The sequence below is a fragment of the Elgaria multicarinata genome, chromosome 6 (assembly GCF_023053635.1).
Source record: "Elgaria multicarinata webbii isolate HBS135686 ecotype San Diego chromosome 6, rElgMul1.1.pri, whole genome shotgun sequence".
Lineage (NCBI taxonomy): Eukaryota > Metazoa > Chordata > Lepidosauria > Squamata > Anguidae > Elgaria > Elgaria multicarinata.
This window is the reverse complement of record NC_086176.1, coordinates 42507090-42529775: the sequence shown is the minus strand read 5'-3', so window position 1 is coordinate 42529775 and position 22686 is coordinate 42507090. Positions and strand designations below refer to the sequence as shown.

General features: G+C 39.4%; 1 protein-coding gene across 4 annotated transcripts in view; it reads left to right on the top strand.

The window, feature by feature from the left end:
* Positions 1 to 22686, top strand: part of JAK2 (Janus kinase 2) — an 88794-nt gene that overhangs the window by 21963 nt on the left and 44145 nt on the right. For all 4 annotated transcript variants that reach the window (XR_010025588.1, XR_010025587.1, XM_063129278.1 and 1 more), the window contains 2 exons: positions 9265 to 9515; positions 20835 to 20958. Coding sequence is in view for 2 of the 4 variants with exons in the window: in XM_063129278.1 (XP_062985348.1) it covers positions 9296 to 9515; positions 20835 to 20958 (344 nt within the window). In the remaining 2 variants the exon portion in view is untranslated. The remainder of the gene's footprint in view (positions 1 to 9264; positions 9516 to 20834; positions 20959 to 22686) is intronic.

Below are 22686 nucleotides of genomic sequence, written 5' to 3'. Positions count from 1 at the left end.
CATGATTAATGTGAAATAAATAAGCAGTTACATCCATTGAATTCGTAATGTGTTGATATTTGTATCAGTTGCTATAAATATAGAGCAGGATCCAAAGAGAGGGTTGAGGGGCACACATTAGGGCTTTTCTGTTTCCCTTCCCTAATGCAGCTGTCTCATGCCACCTGTAAAGCTTGATGGGTTGAAGAGGAAGGACATGCCCTGGCTCATTTTCAGCTCTAGAAGCTTCAGTCAGCATTAGAAATTGTGGGGGTACTAGTAATTGCAGAGATCCATTATAATTTGTTTTAGTCCATCACTGACCCAGTAATATTTGTTTGAGCTAATATGCCTGTATGTTACTTCTCTTGCTTAAATAAGGTACTGTAGATGTATGCATGCTTATAAATGTACTTTAAACCTTCTGGAAAAAGACTCCGAATCATTAACTTTTTCCACCCAGTTAATGTTTAGTTTTGTTTGTTTACTGGAGGAACCAAGAACAAACAGTAACTCCATTCTGACACTGTATTTGCTTTAACAAATTAAGCTCTACTGAAATCATACTCTGATGATAAATGAGCAAATACGTGGTTGTTTGGTTTGGATGTGAAAATGGCTGAATTTCTTTTGCATCACTGGCCAAAGTCTTTGTGAGCTACTTTATCAAAATTCCCTATAAAGGGCCCTTTATAGTGGATAACTGCTGGGATAGTGACTGCTGTGGCAATGCTGTTTTTTGAAAACCGGAGGATTGCGTCTCTACTCTTTTGAAACTTTTTAAAATATTGGGTAGTTTTAGGGCAAAAGTAGGCAACTTGTGGCCCGCCAGCGGTTTTGGACCTATAGCTCCCATCAACCCTAGCCAGCATAACCAGTAGCAAGGGATGATTGGAGTTGTAGGCCAAAACATCTGGAGGGGCGGAGTTTGCCCACCCCTGTTTTAGGGTAATAAAGATAAGAAACAACTCCCTTATCGGATAACCACAAGGAAATAAGCAGCCTAAAGAGTCTGGATAATCTCTCTTCCTCTGAATTTTTGAGAAGAGGTTAGGCAAGCATGGCCTCCTGGTGCCTGGATTGTTTGATTCTTAGGCAAGAAGAACATGTGTGTTGGAACTGAGCATGTGATTCTAGGTTGGTTTTGTGTTTCCACAGTGTGCAATGGCTAACACAAATATAAAGATGCCCGCACATCTAGTTGACAAATTCATAGAGGATAAGGCTATCAATGCCTGCTAGTCATCATGGACATATATTGCCTCCAGTGTCAGTGGTGCTGTGCCTGTCTGTGCCAGTTGTTGAAAACACAAGTGGGAGGCTGATATTAATTTCATGTCCTGTTGTGGGATTCCCATGGATATTTGGTTACAAACTGAATGTTGGATGAGTTAGGCCTTTGGTTTGATTGAAATTGGCTCCTACGTTCTCTTTATGCATATACTGAGGTGGTTTTTGACAATTTAATTTCACATCATTGTACATCAAAAATCGTGATACGCATATTAAAAGGTAGTTTAGACATTTAATTTGTAAATTCACAGTTCCAAAGTGAACATTTAACATTTTTCTATTGAAAAGTTTCAAAATGTGGTGTCCTTGATGGAATGGAAAATGTAAATGTGATTACAATATTATATCATAAACTTGTAATCAGTCTTGGAGAATGGAATAGTTTTGCATTAACTGTTCCTTTTCAGTCTCTAAAAACATTTGGAGTTAGAAAACATTGCCATGAAGCGTGGAGAGGGGAAAAGAAAAAAAAAAGGAAAATTAAGAAAAGCTTTTTCTAAATTTTTGTACACTTAATGCAATGCAGACTGTGGTGTTAATCTTATAATAAACCAAGTAAATACACCAACAGCAGACTCCCTCTCTACCCCTTTTCTTTCTTCCTTTTTTCAATTGATGTTTACTTCCAGAGCCCTGGCTTGTTTTTGTGGTTTTCCATTTTCTGTCAAGCTGTGTTGGTAGAGATAAGAATGATCTTTGCTGTGCAAGTTGTCTTCTATCTATATTATAGGCTAGCTGTCTTCTTAGATACGCAAGTCCATGGTTCACTGGGGGTAAATAATGTGTTAAATAAACCACCATAAAAACGTCATGTCTTGTATGTTTGTGAATTTCATATATCAACACTTTTACACTTTGTTTGGGTTCACTGCCTTGAAGATTAGCAGTTTGGCATGGGGTGTACCCTATTAGAGGAGCTGCCACTGTTTGAGAGTGTACTTTCTACTTTGTGAAGATTGCACTTGGTATATTAACTGTATCACCTCCATATAACTATTTGAGTACCTTGTCATACAGGTGATCAGGGTTGGGGAACCTGTGGGTCTCAAGAGGTTGTTGGACTACAACTCACTTCAGTCCCAGCCAGCATGGTCAGTGGTCAAGGATGATGGGAGTTGTAGTCTCAACATCATTGGGGGTGGCATAAGTTCCCTGCCCATGTTGTACAGTGTCAGTTCTTTGAAAAGACAAAAAAATATGGTGATAGCCCTTTGCTATTCAACCAGCATCTCTTAAAAATATTAACTCTTTATTAATTCTGTTAGTTGGAAAATTTTGCAGACATTAGAAGATACTGTTTTTTCCATTTCACAATTAGTTTATTTATGAAAGCACTGCTAATAGTTTGTGAGAGGAAAGTTTTCCTAACTCCAAGCACAAATCCAGAATTAATAGGTGAAAGCTGTATTCCTTACTGAGGCTAATTACACTTAAGAGGGAGATGCTAATTACATTTAAAGGGAGGGGGGATTGCGTTCCACATCGGGCCCATCTGTTTTATTGGATGACAGCCTGTGAGACCAATGCTCCTTATGAGTGTTTCAATGAAATCCTAGGCTTTGAAGAATAGTGCTGTATTAAGCATTGGAATTGTTTCCAGCATTTTAGGATTCACACTTTCTACGTTGAAAAAGTGTTTAAAAATATGTTTCATATAGGCTTGAATAAGCCTCACCCATATTTTCCTTCCTGTTTTTTAATCCGTTATGAAATTCCTGTGCACATTGCCTGTGCAATTAACGGCTATTTGCTAGATTGACATTCATTTGTGCATTAGCAGATTGTTAATGGAATAGGGAGGGCATGGCCTAGATCATCAGCTGGTATTCCTTGGTGCCTATTTGTGGTGCGGCTTCACAGACTGTAGAATTCCTAAATGGAAAACATCTAGAGGTAGGAATTAATAAAGAACCATGCACGTAATTTGTGATGTGCGTTGGTTGGATGTGTGGACATTTTGTGTAAGCACAAAACCATGTCTTTGCAGTGGGGCTACCCGCAATCCATTGCAAGATAACTGTATAATACATTGCTAATACACTGAGAGTAACTGAATGAGACAAAACTTTTGTTGGGTAACCAGACATATGCTTGTAACATGCGTCATATGAAAGACTTTTGTGAATACCTGATTTGCTTGTTGTATTGGGGCAGGACCTTGAGCTGTACCCCTTTATTAGTTTTGGATATTGGAGCTTCACCTCTAAGCTGCCATTCTGTGAGTGCTCCTGTTTGTTCACAGGTATTCAGCCTACTGTCTTCATCCTAAACGCACTTGAAGTGAGCATGTTTTGAATCACTGCCTTACAGCATAATCTTATTCTTGTCTACTCAGAGTATGCCCCACTGAGTTCAGTGGGATTCACTCCCAGGTAAGTATGCTCAGGATTATAACCTTACCTGTGCAGAGTGCTTCAGCTATTGGGCAGTATAGAAATATAAGAAATATTAATGTGCAAATTATTCTAATACCCTTTCCACCATCAAGACCCAGGACCTTATGCTTGTTCACAGGTTTACTTAAGCATGTATTTGGATTTGTTTTTAGAGAGAGAGCCCTGCTATTTAAAATCTGATAGCTACATTTAGAATGGAATATGCTGTTTATCCAAAAAATCCCCAGTTACATGGCCGATTATATCCTTCTATGGCACAGTATGGCCAGCAGGTAGATTAAATTCAGATTAATTAGCTGATCATTTGGAATGACAGAATATTTCAAAAGCAGCTTTATATTTATTACTTGTAGTAGTACCAAATATTTATTTGGTAAATTGGGTCGAATAAAATAAACTCTTGTGTTGGCAGTGTCTGAGGAGAAAGCATAAGCAAATCCTGGCATGAGCAAATGCTAAATTAAAATGATACTTCCAACTTTCTGATGAAGTTGTCAGTAGCAGACACAAAGCAACTGATAGATTTGCATAATTAGCAAACAATTACCATGATATGCTTATTAGGTTGTCAGGCTTTGCAGAACTGGACAATGTCATCCCTAACTCGGTTATAATATTGAACTACAGCTGTGGACATTCTGCAGGAGTAACAGTTGCTCTTTACAGCAAACCATTAATGGTGTTCTATGCAAACACAGTTAAAGCTTTCTGTGACTCATCCCCTAAATAATTTTTAGCTAATTTGAATGCATATTTTCATCTCAGAAGAGCAGTTGTCCCATCTATTTTTTGGAAGGAGTGAATGTTACAATGGATGAGGACACTTTAAGAACTGAGTAGAATATATATAGGCTCTTCCCTGGACCTTCAGATGTTTGTTATTTTGAAAATATGGTTGATAAGTTGAATAGTAGCAAAAAAAGCCCAAATGGCATCATCCACGCACAAGAGGGAGGTAAAGGAACTGGCCAATTCTGCCTTCTATCTAACATTTTTAGGATTTCCATAACTAGATACCAACTAAGGGGCTATGGTAGAGGTCAAGTTAACATCTTTATTCTGTTAAAGTTAACAGTGTCAAGTTAACATCTTTATTCTGCCCCCCTTTCTGTTTAAAATTCTATGGTGGTGTACAATCCATTAAGTCACAAACATTCTTAAATTTAACACAAGTTAAAATGCCTGGTTGAGAAAAAAATGTTTTAGCCTGGCTGTGGAAAGTTTGCAATGTCATTGGCGCACATGAAGGTATATTACAAACATTTCAGTTGTATTTGAGATACAGTCATGGTTGCTGGGTTCAGACAACACAATAACCAATGATGGTTTAAATAGTCAATGTTTGTGTGGAGGGTTTTTTTTTTAACAAATTGTTGGTTATTTGGTTATTTAACCTATGCAAAGAACCAATGCTATGCAGAGCTGGCTATTTGAACCACCGTTGGTTATCATGTGTGGCGGGCACCATTGGTTATTTTGTTGATCACCAAGTTGCAAGGCAAGAGTGGTCAGAGTGGCTGCTTCTGCTGTAGTCTAATTGGCAGGATGGTTTTCCGGCAGCAATAGCTGTTGGGATGCTAGTGGGAGGACTAAACGGGGAGAGAGGACAGGGGATGAGTGAGTCAACTCAGCATGGACTAATACTCAACTCAACGCTGATTGTAATCCATACCACAGTTTATTATGTCATGTGGGGAGTATCCCCTAGATCAGTGGTTCTCAACCTTCCTAATGCCGCGACCCTTTAATACAGTTCCTCATGTTGTGGTGACCCCCAACCATAAAATTATTTTTGTTCTTCTCTACACGATCCATTGTCATGGGATGGTTTGCTAATGAAAATAATATATAACAATAGCTTTAATACAAAAGATGATACATGACATAGTTCAGTCAATACAGTTTCCTAAGACCATCGGAAATATGTGTTTTCTGATTGTCTTAGGCGACCCCTGTGAAAGGGTCATTCGACCCCCAAAGGGGTCCCGACCCACAGGTTGAGAACCGCTGCCCTAGATAAACAGTTGTGGAATTGATTGTCATGTTGTCCGAACGCAGCTGGTGTGAAACAAGTTTAACATAATCAATACAATATGTGCATGTTTTTTGTACTTGCATTTCCATGGTAGAATACAAGAAGCAGCTGTCAGAATGTGACCAGAACTGTTTGGATTGTGGATATACAAAACATCTTGGGGCACTTCTTCCCAAGGCATTCAACCCTTATAGCTAATGAAGGCTCTAAAAAAAGAGTAGAATAAGAATAAATACATAAAATAGGAGTACATCATCTGTACTTTCCAGACATCTTTAATACTTTACTAATATATCAGTGTTAATTAAAAAAGTAAAACCCTTCCTGAGTCATCTGCTTCTGGAATTTACAGCCACAGCCTTTTAAAGATATGTGTGTAATTGTCTATGATATGCACATGTGTGATCTATTTTGCCTCTACATTTGGCTTTCTTACATGGAAAGAATTTGTGAAGTAGCTCTGGAAGCACTTCTTGATTCTTGAGGCACGTAACTCTTGGCCAGTCTTGAAGATGAATTTCCATTAGAGTTAAATTATTCTTTCCTCAATTAACTGCTTTAAAAATGGTTTGTGAATACATAACACTTCTCCAAATATAAAAGCCTAGCAAGTCCAAAAACTTTTATAACAAATTCTTATCTTCTAATGTATATTCTATATATTAGAAGGGTCATATACAAGGCATGGTCATATTTCAGAAGTCTTACCAATGGCCACTCTTCTTCCATTCACCACCATTTGTGTTACAGCAAGAGGTATCCACGTAGCTTCCTTTGCTTTGGCGTTAAAGTAATCTCTTCAAGTTTAGAACTTGTGTTTTTACTCACAGGTAGTTAACATATGTTTGTATTATGTTGTATGGCATAATTTTTAATACACCTGGCCATGAAAGAAGTGTATTTTTGTGTTAATGGCAGCTTCTGCTTTCCTGGTACTTGTCATCTTCGTGAGGTTACTTGAAGTATTGCTTTTAATTTGGATGTAATTTTAAAATCCTTTGAGCTTTGAAACCATTTGGTTAAATTATCAGCTCATGTGATATCAGTTTATTTATATCTTGTATAATTTCATTCATTACCAGATTTATGCTACTGGAGAATTTGGCCTTCTACGTCAGACTGTATTATTTGCCACAGATTTCTCTTAAGGGTCATGAGAGAAATGTCCTCTGTCTGTATTACCTTGGGTGGTGTTACATAGCAACCAGGTTCACACAATCGCTGCAGCTTGTTATGGCTTATTTAAGCTGTAGCCCCCAAGAGTCATCCTTAGCTTTAAAGCTGAAACTCGTCATGTCGTACAAACGCAGCGACCATGCGTTTTGTGAGGGTTAAGCAACTCTTTTAGAATCCATGGCCTGCTTAAAGGTTATGCAAAATTGTTTTACCCTCACGTGACCCACAGTTCCCAGGTTCAGACAACATGACAAGCCGTGACTACAGCTTGAATATTCAAAATGTCTGCCGGTATGTGCTGCAACCCATGATGGGCTGTTTTATTGTGTGAACTGACCCATTGTGTGTAGCAGTGTTTAATTCGAGCAAGGCAGAAAACATAAAGTGAAGAAGTCCAAGTTCTTTGAGGTCTGATGACCATCAGCTGAGGGATGAGGTCCAGAGTGGGGATGGTAGAGGCCACCTACTCTAACCCTGTTGGGATGTTTTTCCCCTTTGATCTTGCTTATTTTGAATCCTACAAAATCATATCCACCAGACCGGCAAAATATCTCAAGTGTGTGTGTGTGTATGTGTTTTAAAAAAAAGTACAACCAGGAAAATATGCTTATCTTTGGAATGGTATAGGTTCCCGCAAAATAACTAAATTCCCAAAAATGGTAAGATAGCAAACACCCATTAAGATCTTAGTTTAGCCCACATTTCATTTACATTGATTGAATGATATGCTGTATTCTTGAAGGTTTACTTTTAACCATTTCCTTCAAATTAGCACAACCAAGGTGTCATGGGTGAAAGTGTTTGTTTAAAAACAAGGCTAGTGGTCTACTTGAAAAAACTAATTTAGTTTTCTCTGTCTTCTGCTAAATGATGCACTTCCTAGGGAAAACAATACAAGCTAAGACTGGTGGGAATTTTTTTCTTGGTCCCAGAACATTTTTGTAGGTACTTGGGCAATCATGTTTTTCCAGCCTTGAAAACATCAGGAATATAATTTTGTATAGCAGTGAAGACTACTTCAGCAGTTTTTTTTGTTTTTTTTTTTTAAATAGGATTGGTTCCCCCCCCCCTTTTTTTGTTTTTTGCTGTAGTGTTGTGTTTAATTTGAGGAAGTTAAGCAAAAGAGGATCCAAACCTATACTGTTTTTGCCTGGGTTACCTTTTTGATGTGGAAATGAAACTTCTGAGTCTGGAAACTTTTGATACATATCAGGAAATGAAGAATGAGAATTCCCAAGTTAAACAAAAAAGTTTTAAGTTCTGGGTGTTTTGTTTTTTTTAGCTTTTCTCTCCCTCCCTCTCCTGGTCACAGCAACTTTTCAGTGAAGAACATGGATCTGAATTAATTCACACCAGTATTCTTTACTACAAGGCCTGAGGCCAATGGCAACTCCAAATCACCTCAAGTGTGGCTCTTTGCCCCCCCCCTCTCTTTCATTCACTCAAACACACCCCATCCTCTCTTTGCTGCTGTTCACTATCATCAGGGCTGTCTAGCTTGCTTTAGTGGTGGGCCAGCTACTGGAATCTGGAGTATCGGATGAAGCTTCAGGGATGGCAGGTATAAGAGCTGCTGCTCATCAGCTGTAAGGGGCCTGGGGTGGGAAGGAAAGAAGAGAATACAGGATCATTCAACCAGTTAGCTGGGGAGGGGGAACCCAAGGGGCAAACAGCAATGTGATTGGCTAGCTGCAGTGGTGCAATATGCATGCACTGGAGATGGAAGGGAAATTGAATGTATGGGCAAGAGAGAGTACAACGTGGATCTGTTCTGGGAGATTTTGCAGCACTGAGAAGAGCAGTGCACTCTCTGAGTGGTGAGAAAACTATCCATTTCAATCCAAGGACCAAGTGAGCTTGTCGGAAATTGCCTGCCTGGTGAGACCTTCCTTGGGCAACGTGGAGGGGGATAGGAAGCCTCCAGTCAAGTGGTGCCCAGAATCCCTACTTGATTAGGGAAGTCAGAGGTTCCCAGCAGTTTGGAAAAGCTGCCCAACTGGCCTCAGCAGCAGTGCGTAGAGCAAAAATGGTTCTTGCTTGAAAACTAGTGAAGTTCATTGATTCACACCATCATTTCTCCACTACGAAGTGACTTTCAGGTTGTTTTCCAGTGGAGAGCTGTCAAATGGGTAATAGCATTGTGTAGGTAGAATAGTGGATATACATTTTATAAAATCTGTTTCATTTTCCATCTTTTTTAAAAAACTTCTAAACAAAATATATCTTGACATGGCCTTAGGGCGAGGCATGTGACCTAATCACATATAAACTTTCATGTGTGCAATCTAAATTCAGTGATATTGAATTACATCTTCTCTGCCATTACAAATCAATACAAGATATTTTAGATATTCTCTTAAAAGATCTTTTTTTAATCTTTTGCAGGCAAATACTTTGAACATAACATAAAGACATCATGGCCTGCCTTACAATGACAGAGGCGGAAGGGACAGCATCATCTACTATTCACCAGAACGGCGGAATCACTGGGAATCCGGGCATTTCCAGACAGACAGAGCCACTGTTTCGGGTTTACCTTTATCATTCCCCAGGAAAAACTGAAGGCGATTACCTACAATTTCCAGCTGGACAATATGTTGCAGAAGACATCTGTGTTGCTGCTTGTAAGGCTTGTGGTAAGATCATAGCCAAATTTCTAGCTAGTGAACCAACTTCATTTTAGTTTTGGGGGGAGTTTGACAAGAAAGATATATCACAATTGCATTTTGGGGCTCAGTTCATGCTTTCCTGTAAGCATATAATTGAGTTGTTTGGAAGGATGATAAATGAGCTTCATTTGGATGAAATACGAAACTGGTTTAGCATTACAAGAATGAACCTCAAGGTCCCACCTCCCTCTTTTTCTCTGGCATAGCCAGAGGAGGAGCTTCCACCTCTGTATTCAATTAACCACAGTTTAGGATTCAGGCATAACACTAATTTTAACTATGGTTTATTGAAATAAGTCGGCTTTATAAATGATGGTCTGAAGTTGGCTTGTTTTAGTAAACATTGATAAGATTAACCAGAGTTTGACCACATTTAGAAATAACAATAAACTGTAGTTAGTTAAAATGGTTGTGGTAGTGGAGAGAGGGTACACTAGCCCAAGTTTTGTAGATGGAATGCTAAACCATAGCTTACTATAGCATCCAAGCAAGGCATTTGTCTGTGCCCTTGAAAAGAGAAGGAAAAGAGTAGGACCTGCTGGTGATATCCATTCCAACCAAAGCTTCTCAGAAGTTGTGGGTATCTTTTGAAAGCATGGACTCTTCATTTTCTCTAGCAGCAATTGATATCCTAGAAATAAGCAAAGGAAGTTGCTGCCAGACAAAATGGAGAAAAATGCGTTCAAAAGGGACCCGTAGCTCTGTTACCAGAGGGTGTGGTGAGACAACAAGCTATATCTCCCTTCTCCCTGTCTTAGAATTTCAAGCACCTGAGGGAGAATTCACATTCATGCATTCAAGCGAAAGTGTAATCAGAGCCTGGAGAGTGCACATTTTCCCACTCTAGCCAAGGAAAACTGTTCAGTGTGAGAGAAACCCTGAGGTGTGTAAAGGAATTATTCCATTCTATATAAAATACTTGCTAAAAAATTAAAAATTCTTCCATCAAGGGGCATGCTTATGTAATCTAAGATTGCTGACTACTAGAATCCTATTTTTAGCATAACGTTATCTGCTGCTAGATACTTTCTGGTTGCAACTCCTGTATGACTATGTCTTGTTTAACTTTGTCAAGTGTGCTTTTTTTCTGATGAGGCAAATATCAGAGTTGGGGATTGGACTGGAGTTTTAAACATTACTGGAAAGGTACTGACAGAGCTGTGTGAATTGCACGGAAGGGCACTAAAGGAACTTTATGATATACTCTCAGAACCTCTGTCCACCATCCTGGAGACTGGGTGAGGTGCCACGAGACTGGCAAATGTTGTCTTGGTCTTTAAGAAAAGGGAAAATCCAGGATTGGTCAGTTTGCTTAATACCAGGGAAGACACTGGAATAGATGATAAAGCAGTTAATCTGTAAACCTATTGATAACAATGCAATGATTAATATAAGATAGCATGGATTTGTCAAGACGTAACTTACCTTTATTTCCATAAAGCATTTGATGAAGTTCCTCATATTTTGGTTATTAAACTTGCCAAACATGGACAGATGATGCTATCGTCGGGTGGATTCTCAGCTGGTTGGAAAACTGCTTAAAAGTTGTGTTTAGACATTGACCTAGTTTTCATGTAACAGCGAATTCCTGGGGTTAATCAACCCAGGGATTGATATGGCTGAGACTGGAGACCCATTTCCATTCCATCCGACTATCTGGTTTCTCTTAGTTCAACAAGAGTGTCTGTGACTCATCTGGCCAGGAGAGAAAACAGCAGCTATATGAACAGATCCCACTCAGTAACAGATGCATGAATCCCAGCTGTGTGTTCTTGGCTTCAAGAATTAATTTATATTGGTTGTGGTCCCTGAAACACCTCTCAAGCCAAATAACACAAAGTGGTGCCACAAAATATATATTTATTGCTCAAACACTATTGAAGAATAACAAGTCTTTGAAATGATGAAACAAGCAAAACACATTACTACATAAAATGCAATTAGGATGATTAGAGGCATAATAGAAGTTGTGGCTAGCATATTTCTTAGTAAAATTGAAGTTTTATTTCTCTCAACTAAAAAAGCAGTCATCATTAAGATCTTATATTTACCTATCTGACAAGCATGGTTAGCAGAATTTAAGTTATCATGTTTGGAAGGCTTCTCGCTCATTCATGACCTCTCTGGGTTAAACAACCCAGAGTTTTGAGCTGTGTTTTTTTGTTGGGTTAACCCATGGTACTTTGCCAGCTTCACACATCACAGCAACAACCCAGAGTTATGGAAACTAAGTCGTATGAGGAAAGGCTAAAGGAATTATGTTTAGCCTAGGAAAGAGAAGGGCAGCTGTGGAAAGTGGGTTGGGTGGGGGGAGGGAGATGACAGTACTATTTAAATACCTGAAGGGCTATTGCCTGAAAGAGGGGAGGGGTAATTGTTTTCTGTTGACCTAGAGGATAGAACTAAATCTAATGACCTGGTAAGAACAGTTTGACAGTGCAATCAATTTCTGGGCTTTCACTCACCAGAGGTCTTTGAGCAGAGGCTGGATAGCTATCAGTTGGGGATACTCTAACTCTGGATTTCTTGCAGGGAGCAGGGGGTTGGATTAGATGACCCATGAGACCCTCTCCAATGCTAAGATGTGAAGGTTGCCAAAATTGGATTGTGGCTAATACTGATGCCATATCAATACAATCCCCTCTCTCCTGAAGCAAACAAAGCAGAAGTTTAAATCAGATGTGCTTGTAGACCTTTATGTGTTCCAGTTGAAATCAAAATCCCAATTTGATATTATAGAATCATATAATAGTGGAGTTGGAAGGAGTCTATAAGGCCAGCAAGTCCAACCCCCCTGCTCAATGCAGGAATCCGCCTCAAAGCATCCCTGACAGATGGTTGTCCAGCTACCTCTTGAATGCCTCTAGTGTGGGAGAGCCCACAACCTCCCTAGGTAATTGGTTCCATTGCCATACTGCTCTAACAGTCTGGTAGTTTTTCCTGATGTCCAGCTGGGATGATCAAGAAGAAATCCTGGCCCTCCTCTGAGTGACAACCTTTCAAGTACTTTAAGAGTGCTATCATGTCGCCCCTCAGTCTTCTCTTCTCAATGCTAAACATGCCCAGTTCTTTCAGTCTCTCCTCATAGGGCTTTGTTTCCAGACTACTGATCATTATTATTATTATTATTATTATTATTATTATTTATTTATTTATTTATTTATTTATTTATATAGCACCATCAATGTACATGGTGCTGTACAGAGTAAAACAGTAAATAGCAAGACTCTGCCGCATAGGCTTACAATCTAATAAAATCATAGTAAAACAATAAGGAGGGGAAGAGAATGCAAACAGGCACAGGGTAGGGTAAGCAGGCTCTGAACACACTCCAGCTTGTCTGCATCCTTCTTGAAGTGTGGTGCCCAGAGCTGGAAGCAATACTCAGGTCTAACCAATGCCGAATAGAGGGGAATCAGTATGTCGCACGATTTGGAAGCTATGTTTCTATTAATGCAGCCCAAAATAGCATTTGCCTTTTTTGTAGCCACATCACACTGTTGGCTCATATTCAGCTTTTGATCTACAACAATCCCTTCTAGCTTATAGTATTGCTGAGGCAAGTATTCCCATCTTGTAACTGTGCATTTGGTTTCTTTTTCCTAGGTGTAGAACTTGGTATTTATCATGTGGGGCTGTATCAAACAGGAGACGAAAAATACTCTTGCATACTTCCTTTCCTCTTTTTTTTTTAACCAATTCTAGGCCACACTTCACTTAAGCATTAAGGTTTTTATTTAACCCGAGTTATATTGCATGAACACAATGTCCTTTTCTTAGAAGGCTGTTTTTACTCATTCTTTGCAAATGAGTGCCCCTGTCATTGCTGCCATCTGTGCTTCCCCCTGTCAAGTGTGAGTCTTGAAAGACAAGGAATTTGAGCACTGCAAACAAGTAGTGCGGTAAATCCTGTTTGTAATCAGAATTCATAGCAAAGCTGACACAGAGGGGTTAGTGTTGAATTTGGACCAGGGAGACCTGGATTCAGGAACACTTTCACACACAAAACTCACTGGGTGGCCTTAGACAAGTTACAGTGCCACAATTCAGACATCATACCACACTATAGTTAAGGAAACTTAACTATGTTTGGCATGATCTCTGAACTAACAAGCCATGTTTTGTGATCAGCTCTCACACCCAGAATTTGTGCCTACTATAATTTGGCAGAATTTATGAATTGATCAACTATTGTTATGGCCACCACTCTGCCTAAAGCTGCTGCATTCTGGAGATGGTAGTGAATTTATGAACCTAAATGCTCAGAAGATGGGAAGATCAAAGCAGACAAGCAACTGTAAATCATGGCTTGCTAGTTAAATGTTTGGAAGATTGAACTATTATTGGGGTTCTAAACTATGGTTAGCACAAACCATCACAAAGATGAGATGGGCTAATCTTAGAATGGACTCTCCTAAAGTTATTTGGAAGAAGATCAGACTGCACATTTGAAAAATAGTACGTATTTGGTGCCTGTAAAAAGTTAATGTCTCTCTCACACACAAATGCACGCACGTAGCATTAAGAGGAAGTACTATAGCATGACCACAGGTACCACAAATGATTGCATTTTAATTCCTTTGTATTGTGTTTCCACAAATTGTTCTTATTTTGCTGCAGCTGTATTTTTGGCTTTGGATCATGGCAATTTTCTGCATTGTGTAAGCTGTTCATGTGTGCATGAATTCCTTGACTCTTTTGATTTTATTTTGTTCAGGACTTGTGAGTATGGAATCCTCTGTTCCTCTGTCAGTGCTTCTCTGAGGGATGCTATTTGTATTCCTTCCTTGCCTGTATTTTGCCTCTTCTTCTCTGCTGAGTGTTGCACCATCTAGAGGTGTGGTATGTAACTATCCATTGAGTTCCAGTTTCATATTAAACTGTTGGACCAGGCTTTGCTTTGAATGTGTGTAGCCATGACTCTTTCTGTGTCTGTAGGTGTTTCAGCTAACTATTTATTTTATTTATTACTACACTGTGTGCTTCCTTGCATTCCTGGCCTTTGTCCTGAGTTAATCACCTGAAGAGGCGGCTAATATACACTCTCATATACATAATAATAAAAACAAATATACTTGAAAAACAATTGAAAACAGCAGCACATAACATTTTCTAATACAGTACACCTGCACTGGAGTTTTCTGCCTGTTTGGGGCTCCAGCAGGAAGCTTCTTTCAAGACAAATTGCTATGGGCAGTATCCAATGGGGCGCAACTGCTAACATAAATTAATGGGGAAATTGGTGCACTAACTAACACTATTGGTGTTGTGCTAGATTAGCTTATGCTTGCAGTTGCACCCCATTGGATAGTCCCCTGTATGTGCACGCATATGTGTGTATGAATGTGTAAATGAGGTGTGTCTGCGGTTTGGTCCCACTTGGAATGCTATCCATGGGAGAATGCAGCACCTGGGATAAAGACGGTTTCTTACCCTTCCTCTACAACATTTATTTTCTTTGCAGAAGGATATGAGCAAAAGGACCATTACAATCCTTCATTACACAGATTTCAGGATGATCTATATTTGTAACAGGTTTCTCATGAGCAAGAAAAAAACCTTTTCAAGGGGGTGTTGATTGCAGACTTACCATTTCACCATTCATTTTGGAGCAGGTGTTAACCCAGATAGCAAGGTCTGCTGTAGAAAACAAGGTTTGCTAGCTTTGGCAATTGTTGTGGAAAACTGTAAGTGAAACTAGTTGGCTGTGGGAAAAGATGACAAGAATGCTAGAGGTCACAGACACATCTTAATCCTCTGTCTGACTTGGTTGTCATTCTAGATACATAATCTTAGCACATGAGAATGATTTTCTGCCCTGTGAACTGATATTCAATCACATTTAAAACCTTCTGCAAAGTACACATTGGTGGGGGGAGGTGTTTGAGGGGCCACAGTTACATAAAGTCGAATTCCATTGGCAATGTCCTCAGAAAATTTTGGATTAATGAAAATTTGATGTCACTTGTGTTTCCACCATTTTTGTAGCAAGACTTCTATCCCTTTTAACTATTGTGTGACGGGCAGAAATTAAAGAGTGCTCTTTTCTCCAGTGTAAACAAAATACTGATTCTAATGTTCCGTTTCTTAATCCTTCCTTCTGTATTGCTGTCTGTTCACAGCCTGGGCAGTTACTTATAGTAGCTTAACATGTTCTAAATTCCATTACAATAAATTATTGTCTTGTATAGTGTGTCAATCCGGATTGCTAACAAAACACTTGCAGTAAAAAAGCTGTAAATTGCTGTCTGATTAAAATTTGTCTTTGGTTGCAGTTTTCTACCATTCTAAATTAAGACAAGGTGTTGGCTTCTAATTTTGATACATTGTTGGTTGTCTTTTAAGTAAACAGTGTACTTATCAAAGAATTAAAATGTGGAGGAAGATAGATTAGTGTCCCTTATTATTACACTGAAGAAGAATCAGTCTTTACAGGGAGGCTGCTGTTTGTAAAACCCCAGATTTTTTCCTCCTGATAGAACTGCCCAGAGAGCTTTGGCTATGGGGCGGTATATAAATGTAAATAACAACAACTGCTCTTTTGCAGCCCTTCTATTCAATACAGAATGTTTAGACAGAAAAAAGCCCTAAAACTACCAGCATTTCCACCCAGTCATGCATAGGATTGTGCCCTAAATTGTTTAAGTCTTCTCATGCACACACACACACACACACACACACACACACATTTATTTTTATTTATTCATTTTTATTTATATTTATATAAGAGGGCTCATTTATTTGCATTGCTTCATTATCCTGATAATGAAAACATAAGTGTGAGTGTGTATAATATATATTTTAGGCCAGGAGGAAAAAAGCTTCACTAATTTGAGAGGATTGGGTGTATTTACCTCAAGGATGTTTTCCTTGCAAGTACTTCCTTTGCAGTTGGAATGCTCAAACTGAACTCCGGTGTGGAGGCGGGAGTGCAGGACCTGTACTTAATGTACGGAGGTTGACAAGAGGTTCCTTGTATTTCAGGCCAGCAGGTCTGTCTGTTGGTGAGCAGTTGAGTTCCTTGCTTGTGTCTGAGTGAATTTTCAAGACTAATAAAGACATTACATTGAGAATGATTTTGCCCACTTTGCAAAGTAATGTGGACTTTAAAATTTATCTCATAAGCAACTGTGTAAAGGGCACACCTTTGTTGGGCATTTAGTTGTTCAAGGTAGGTAGCAGCTTGTATAAATTGCTCCTTAGATGAGTGGTTGGCACATTATGCTCTTAACCAGATCAAAAATTGCTACTAATGATTTCTGTTGCCCAACACAAACTCATCTTGTATTGCCACTCCATCTTGGTGGTGGTAGAAGGTCTTGCATTGCATTAATGCCTAGCATGATGAGAAACTGCCTGTGTAGGTCAGAAAAAATGGATAGTGGTTTTGTGCCATGATTGTGTTGTATCATTTAATGAATTAGGCAAGGAATGTGGTGAGAAGCAGAATGCTGACCTCTCTCAATAAGTTAAGTACGTGACAAATACATTCATGTATATAAATTCAGTCCCATGGTCTTGAACAGTAAAACTTTTTTTTTTTGGCTTGAAACCATGGAGACCTGGGTTCAAGTGGGTGGGCTGAGCTAAGAAAACTACTGATGAGACATACCCTGGTATAGAGGTACAATTCTGTCTCTTGCATTCTGTCATTCTATTTTGAAATGACCATAGAATGCTTGAGGTCCATGAGAATGTGATATAGACATCAGGGAAAAGAGTACACTGTAACTAAATGTGCATAGGATAAATATTATGGAGGGCGGAATGTAAATAACCTAAGAATAAAGTTTAAATTTTAATTCCACTCTTTATGTATTTGTTATGGAAGATACTAGTGTCATACTAATGTTTCCGCAACAATTGTAATGTGTAGCTCTATATCTCTGCATCTTACGCTGTTCTCTGCATCTTACAGCTGTAGGCTAATTTGTACATAAGATAGAAAACCATATCTATCATGATTGGTAGGCGACATTAATTCTGAAGTCTGGTTTCTTTATCAGATTTGTAAAGAGTACAGTTTGCTTATTTATTATTATTTTATGCTGCTCAATAGCTGAAGCTCTCTTATTGCAACATTAAATTTCTGTATTTTCTTGCAAAAAGGTGGGAGAGGGATCCTTTTGATATGTCAATTGCTAGATAGGATTTGATTGGTCCTTGGTCATCAATCCATTGTATTTTGCTTCAAATGGGATTATAAACTAATTAGTGTTATTTGCATGAATCTAAAATTTCTGCTCGATTAGTGTTTTATGATCAACTCCAGTACAAGGAATGCCAGCTAGTTCTGCCATTCTTTTAGAGTAAGTTGTGTCTTTTTAAGCACCATCTCTCTGGATGTGATTAAAGGCTGTTCGGCTGAATTGATGTCCAAAGTGACTCACAAATGAGTCACCTTTTGCTCAGCAACTGATTGCTGCAACATGTGAAGAGCCTGTAAAAGAAAAGCAATTGAATATTTTTTAAAGGCACATGCAAAGAGACGTTCTTGTCCCTGACAAGATCAAGCAGTGTTCTCCTTGTCTTTATGTGTATTAATTACCTAAACTTATCGTTTTCAAAACGCAAAGAAGCACGACTAGTTGATTGAAGAGACACCAGCAATTGCCAACCAGATCTTCTCGGTGTGCTAATTGAACCAGGCTGCAGAGCAGTAATGCTTAAAATAAATCAGCCTTTTGCTGAACACCTGTCCTTGAACTGGATGATCTTGTTTTCTTATAGGGCTGTTTTGTAGGCTCCGTTTTCCCACCTATGAGCAGCTACCACCACCGACTATGCATCTATCTAGCTGCAAGCAAATGAGATGCACAGTTGTTGTAAGAAAAGAACAACAACAACACCTAAACCCAAAAGAAATTTAAGTATAACCACCTCTGATGCCATTAAACTAAAAAAAATGGATTGCTTTAAGGCTGGATCTGAAGTAAAGTTGTTTGATAGCAGGCAGGGTGGGCATGTGCCTAGCTCTTTGAGCTGTGTCATCTTCCAGCTCACCTTCTTGGGGATGGGAATTAGAGTACACTTGGGCCATTTTTACACCTGCCTTTTCCCCCCGGAATCATCCCGGGATCATCCCAGTGCATCCAAATGACACATGGGATCCCAGGAGCAGGCAGAGACAATCGCTCCATTTTTCTGGGACAATCCTTAGGTGTAGAAAGGGCCAAAGTGAGAGCTTTTGCAAAAGCTTTTTCAGGTGACCCTTGCCACCAGCTCTGCTAAGGTTTGACTGCCCATCCTCCTTTCACTGCATAACCAACTGGAGTTAAAATGCTTACAATAGATGGATACCTGTTCTCGAGGTGTAAAGAGAGAATGAAAGAGCAAAACTGGGGAGTGGACTCACATGTGCCCTCTCCATTTCTCGATAACTCAGAATGTATATGGAAGTATCTGGCAGTCTTTTTGCATTTCCCAGTGACTTTCCTCCCCAACTCTTTCTGCCTTCCTCCTTTGGGCTGGGGTGGGGGGCTGACCTCTGAACAAGCTACAAGCCAGCTCAGTAGTAGCTGGTGGGCTGTGACAGGCAAGGCAGGCAAGATAGCAGCTGTCTGCTTACCAGATCAGGTCTATTTACCATACTAGTCTATGGTTTATTAAAAACAACAACATGTGTTTTAGACATTCTTGGCATAATTTCTGGCACCTTTTATTCCAAATGCACAGATTACCCCTTGAAAGAACTTTTAAGGGTATATCCAATATTAGTACTACCGTATTTCTACGATTCTAAGACACACTTTTCCCCCCATATAAACATCTCTAAAAATGGGGTGCGTCTTAGAATCGCAGGTGTGTTTATTATTTCTTAGAATCAAAGCCTTTTTTCTGTTGGTGTTACTGATATTAGTGTGCGTCTTACAATCGATGGCATCTTAGAATCGAAGAAATATGGTATTTAAGAGTACACCCATTGAAGTGAGTAGGACTTCAGTTAGACGAAAGTTGGATACAACCCATAGTCTTCCAGTACGAAACAATAAGTTTAGCGAAAATGCAAAGAACAAGACATTATATATTTGCAGGTGAAGTTCCACTATTTGTTTGCAAAATGGGAAAAATACTTAGCCCAGGTTTGGAAAACATTCTACTGCAGAAAATAGAATTTTTACTTGCTAGTGTTAATAGAGATGTAATATTGTGTCCATTTTTTCTGCTGGTGTAGTTGAAGTGCATGAAACATTCTCAGATCTTAGTATGATAGACAGCGTAATTAGCAGTGAGATAGATTATTTTATTGAACTTACACTTTGAATAATTTCCTGAATTGATTGATATTCCCCCCATGGGTGTTTTTTGTCATGATCTATGGTTTTGACATAATCTATGGTTTTGACAATTAAAAAAACTTAAGGTATCATATGTTAAATTCATCTGCCGTCTTTCCACTGATAGAAGGCTCCTTGATCCAGTGGAAGCTTCTGTCAGCAGAATGGGAAGGGAGGTTAACTCCCCTCACAGACACAATGACCCACGTGGTTCTGAAGGGGTTCCAAACCACCTGGAGCACATTTAATGGACTAGGAAACTGCAGGGAGAGGAGTAATTATTGGGACATCACACAGACAAGACACCCAGGCTACTAAAAGAGGCTGGATCAAAGGGCCTTTATTTATTTATTTATTGCATTGCATTGCATTGCATTGCATTGCATTGCATTGCATTGCATTGCATTGCATTGCTATACCGCCCAATAGCCGAAGCTCTCTGGCCTTCCATCAGCAGAGGGACACCTATTGGATACAGTCCATCATCTTTTCTAACATAGGGCGCAATCCTATACAAGTTTACACAGAAAAAAGTCCTGCATGGCTAGCTGGGGAGTACTGGAAGTTGTAGGATTTTTTTTTTTAATCTAAACATGCATAGGATTGCACCCTTAATCTCTTGTCGATTTTGGGGGTGTGAATGTATATCTAACTTGTGAAGTTGAAGCCAGAGATGAAAGCATTTCGCAGAATGGCTACTATTGTAAGGGGTTGGGCACATCAATCCCCAGCACACTCTCTGTAATATTTGACTATATTTACTGTATCGCTGTGAAATTTAAATGCAGTTTCCATCTGTTGCTTTATTGGAACTAAGTTCATTGTAATGTTCACTTTCTCAAGCTTCCCTATGGTAGCCTTTTGAGATTGAAAATACACCTGAAAATATTGAACCCTTGTTGGTGCTGCCAGTTCAGGATCACTTAGCAGTACCTTTTAAAAATAAAATTAAATTCTGTGTGATAAGGGCCTTGTAATTAAATGTTGTCTTCTTCCCTTGATTTACCAGGTATCACACCAGTGTACCACAACATGTTTGCACTAATGAATCAGGCAGACCGATGCTGGTATCCTCCAAACCATACCTTCCAAATAGAGGGATCAGCAACTCTCACCGTACTGTACCGAATAAGGTAGTATTAGTGCTTTGTCTTTGACATGTACAAATAATTTTGTTTGTTAATCAGAATCTTTTTAAAAAACCTAGAGAAATATATTGTAACAAATTAAACAATTCTTGCAATCTATTTTTTGTTTTGTTTTTGTTTCACTTAATTATCCGAGAGGTTCATAATGGGAATGATGCCTTTTGCCCATGTATTTCACTTTCATTATGAAATTTCAGCCTTATTACATGGGTGAATTTATTTAAGAGTTTCTTTTACATATAAATTGATTTTAGTGGAACATGGAATGGCTTGGATTGCAGTTAGATTGCAATCCTGTGTGTGTTTACTTAAAGTAAATGAGACTGTATTCAGTAGGAATTATCCTCAAGTATGCATGCTTAAGTTGCAGTGTTTTGTTTCTGAAAATAAAGATGCTGTTTCAGAACAACGTTTGCTTCAGTTCATGTAGCCTGGTCTTTCATATGATCAATTTCATTCATCTGTTCGCTTGCTCTGAAAGAACTTTTCAACAGGTGCAAATAAGTCAGGAAGGATATTACTCCTGGTCAGCTTATCACAATATCAGTGAATGGATTCTCTGTTTCCAGACGTCAGCATTTCTTTAAGCTGAATTACTAAGGAATATATATTTTTAAATAAACATAAGCGGCTGTCTTATGCAGAGAGTTGGTTCTTCTAGCCCCTTACTATCTATTTTGGTGGGCGGAAGGACTCAGAAATCTTGGGCAGGGGTCTTTCCAGCCCTGATAGCTGAAATGATTTAACTGGAGAAACTGGGATAGACCTTGGGACCTTGCACTTGCAAAGCACTGATGCAGCGCCTCTCCCATCAGCGTCCTTTACGAGTTGGGTTACATTCACATTTTGTGTGTGTGTCCAGAATTTGGGAGGATCCCCACTTGCCACCTTTGGGGTCCTTTTTCTCCTTTGGATTGGGAGGGGAGGTGGTTGAGAAGACCTTTCAGAGATGGGAAAGGAACTGGTTCTGTTTTTTCCTCAGCATCTTGTCTCCTTTATCTTAGTATAGTGTGGCATGCCTCACACAGTCGGTCTCTCTCTCTCTCTCTCTCTCTCTCTCTCTCTCTCTCTCTCTGTGTGTGTGTGTGTGTTTTGGCCTCACAAGGCTTTAAGATCCACCTGGGACTCTAGCTATGTTGCCAAGGCAACAGAAGAGGCGTGTCTGCAGTTGGCAGCAGCCATTCTTTAACCATTGAGCCAGCCTCTTTCACTTTGCTCTTGGTGGCTCTTTTCTTTTTCCTGGTTGGGGCAGCAGTGGGAGAATATGTGTATGAGTCTCCAGAGCAGATGCCCTCCCCGTGCAGTCAGGCCCTAAAGACACACATACACAGTGTGGGCTTCAATCCCCTCCAGCTGTTTTATAGCTGCTTGGGTTTTTTTTGCTCCCTATACAGGGCTATGGAGCAATTCCTCTTAAGCTTATTAGAGAGCAAGAATAGCTTTGGGGTGCCTAGTTTGGGGGTGCTCTTGGATCCAGAGCTGTCACTTGAGGCACAGGTGAACTCAGTGGCAAAGAGCACTTTTTATCAGTTTAGGCTGATATACCAACTGCACCCTTATATGGACATTGATGGTGCTATATAAATTAATAATAATAATAATAATGGACGGAGATAGCCTAGCTACAGTTATCCATGCTCTGATAACCTCTCGTTTGGATTACTGCAATGCGTTATACGTTGGGCTGCCTTTGAAAATGGTCTGGAAACTTCA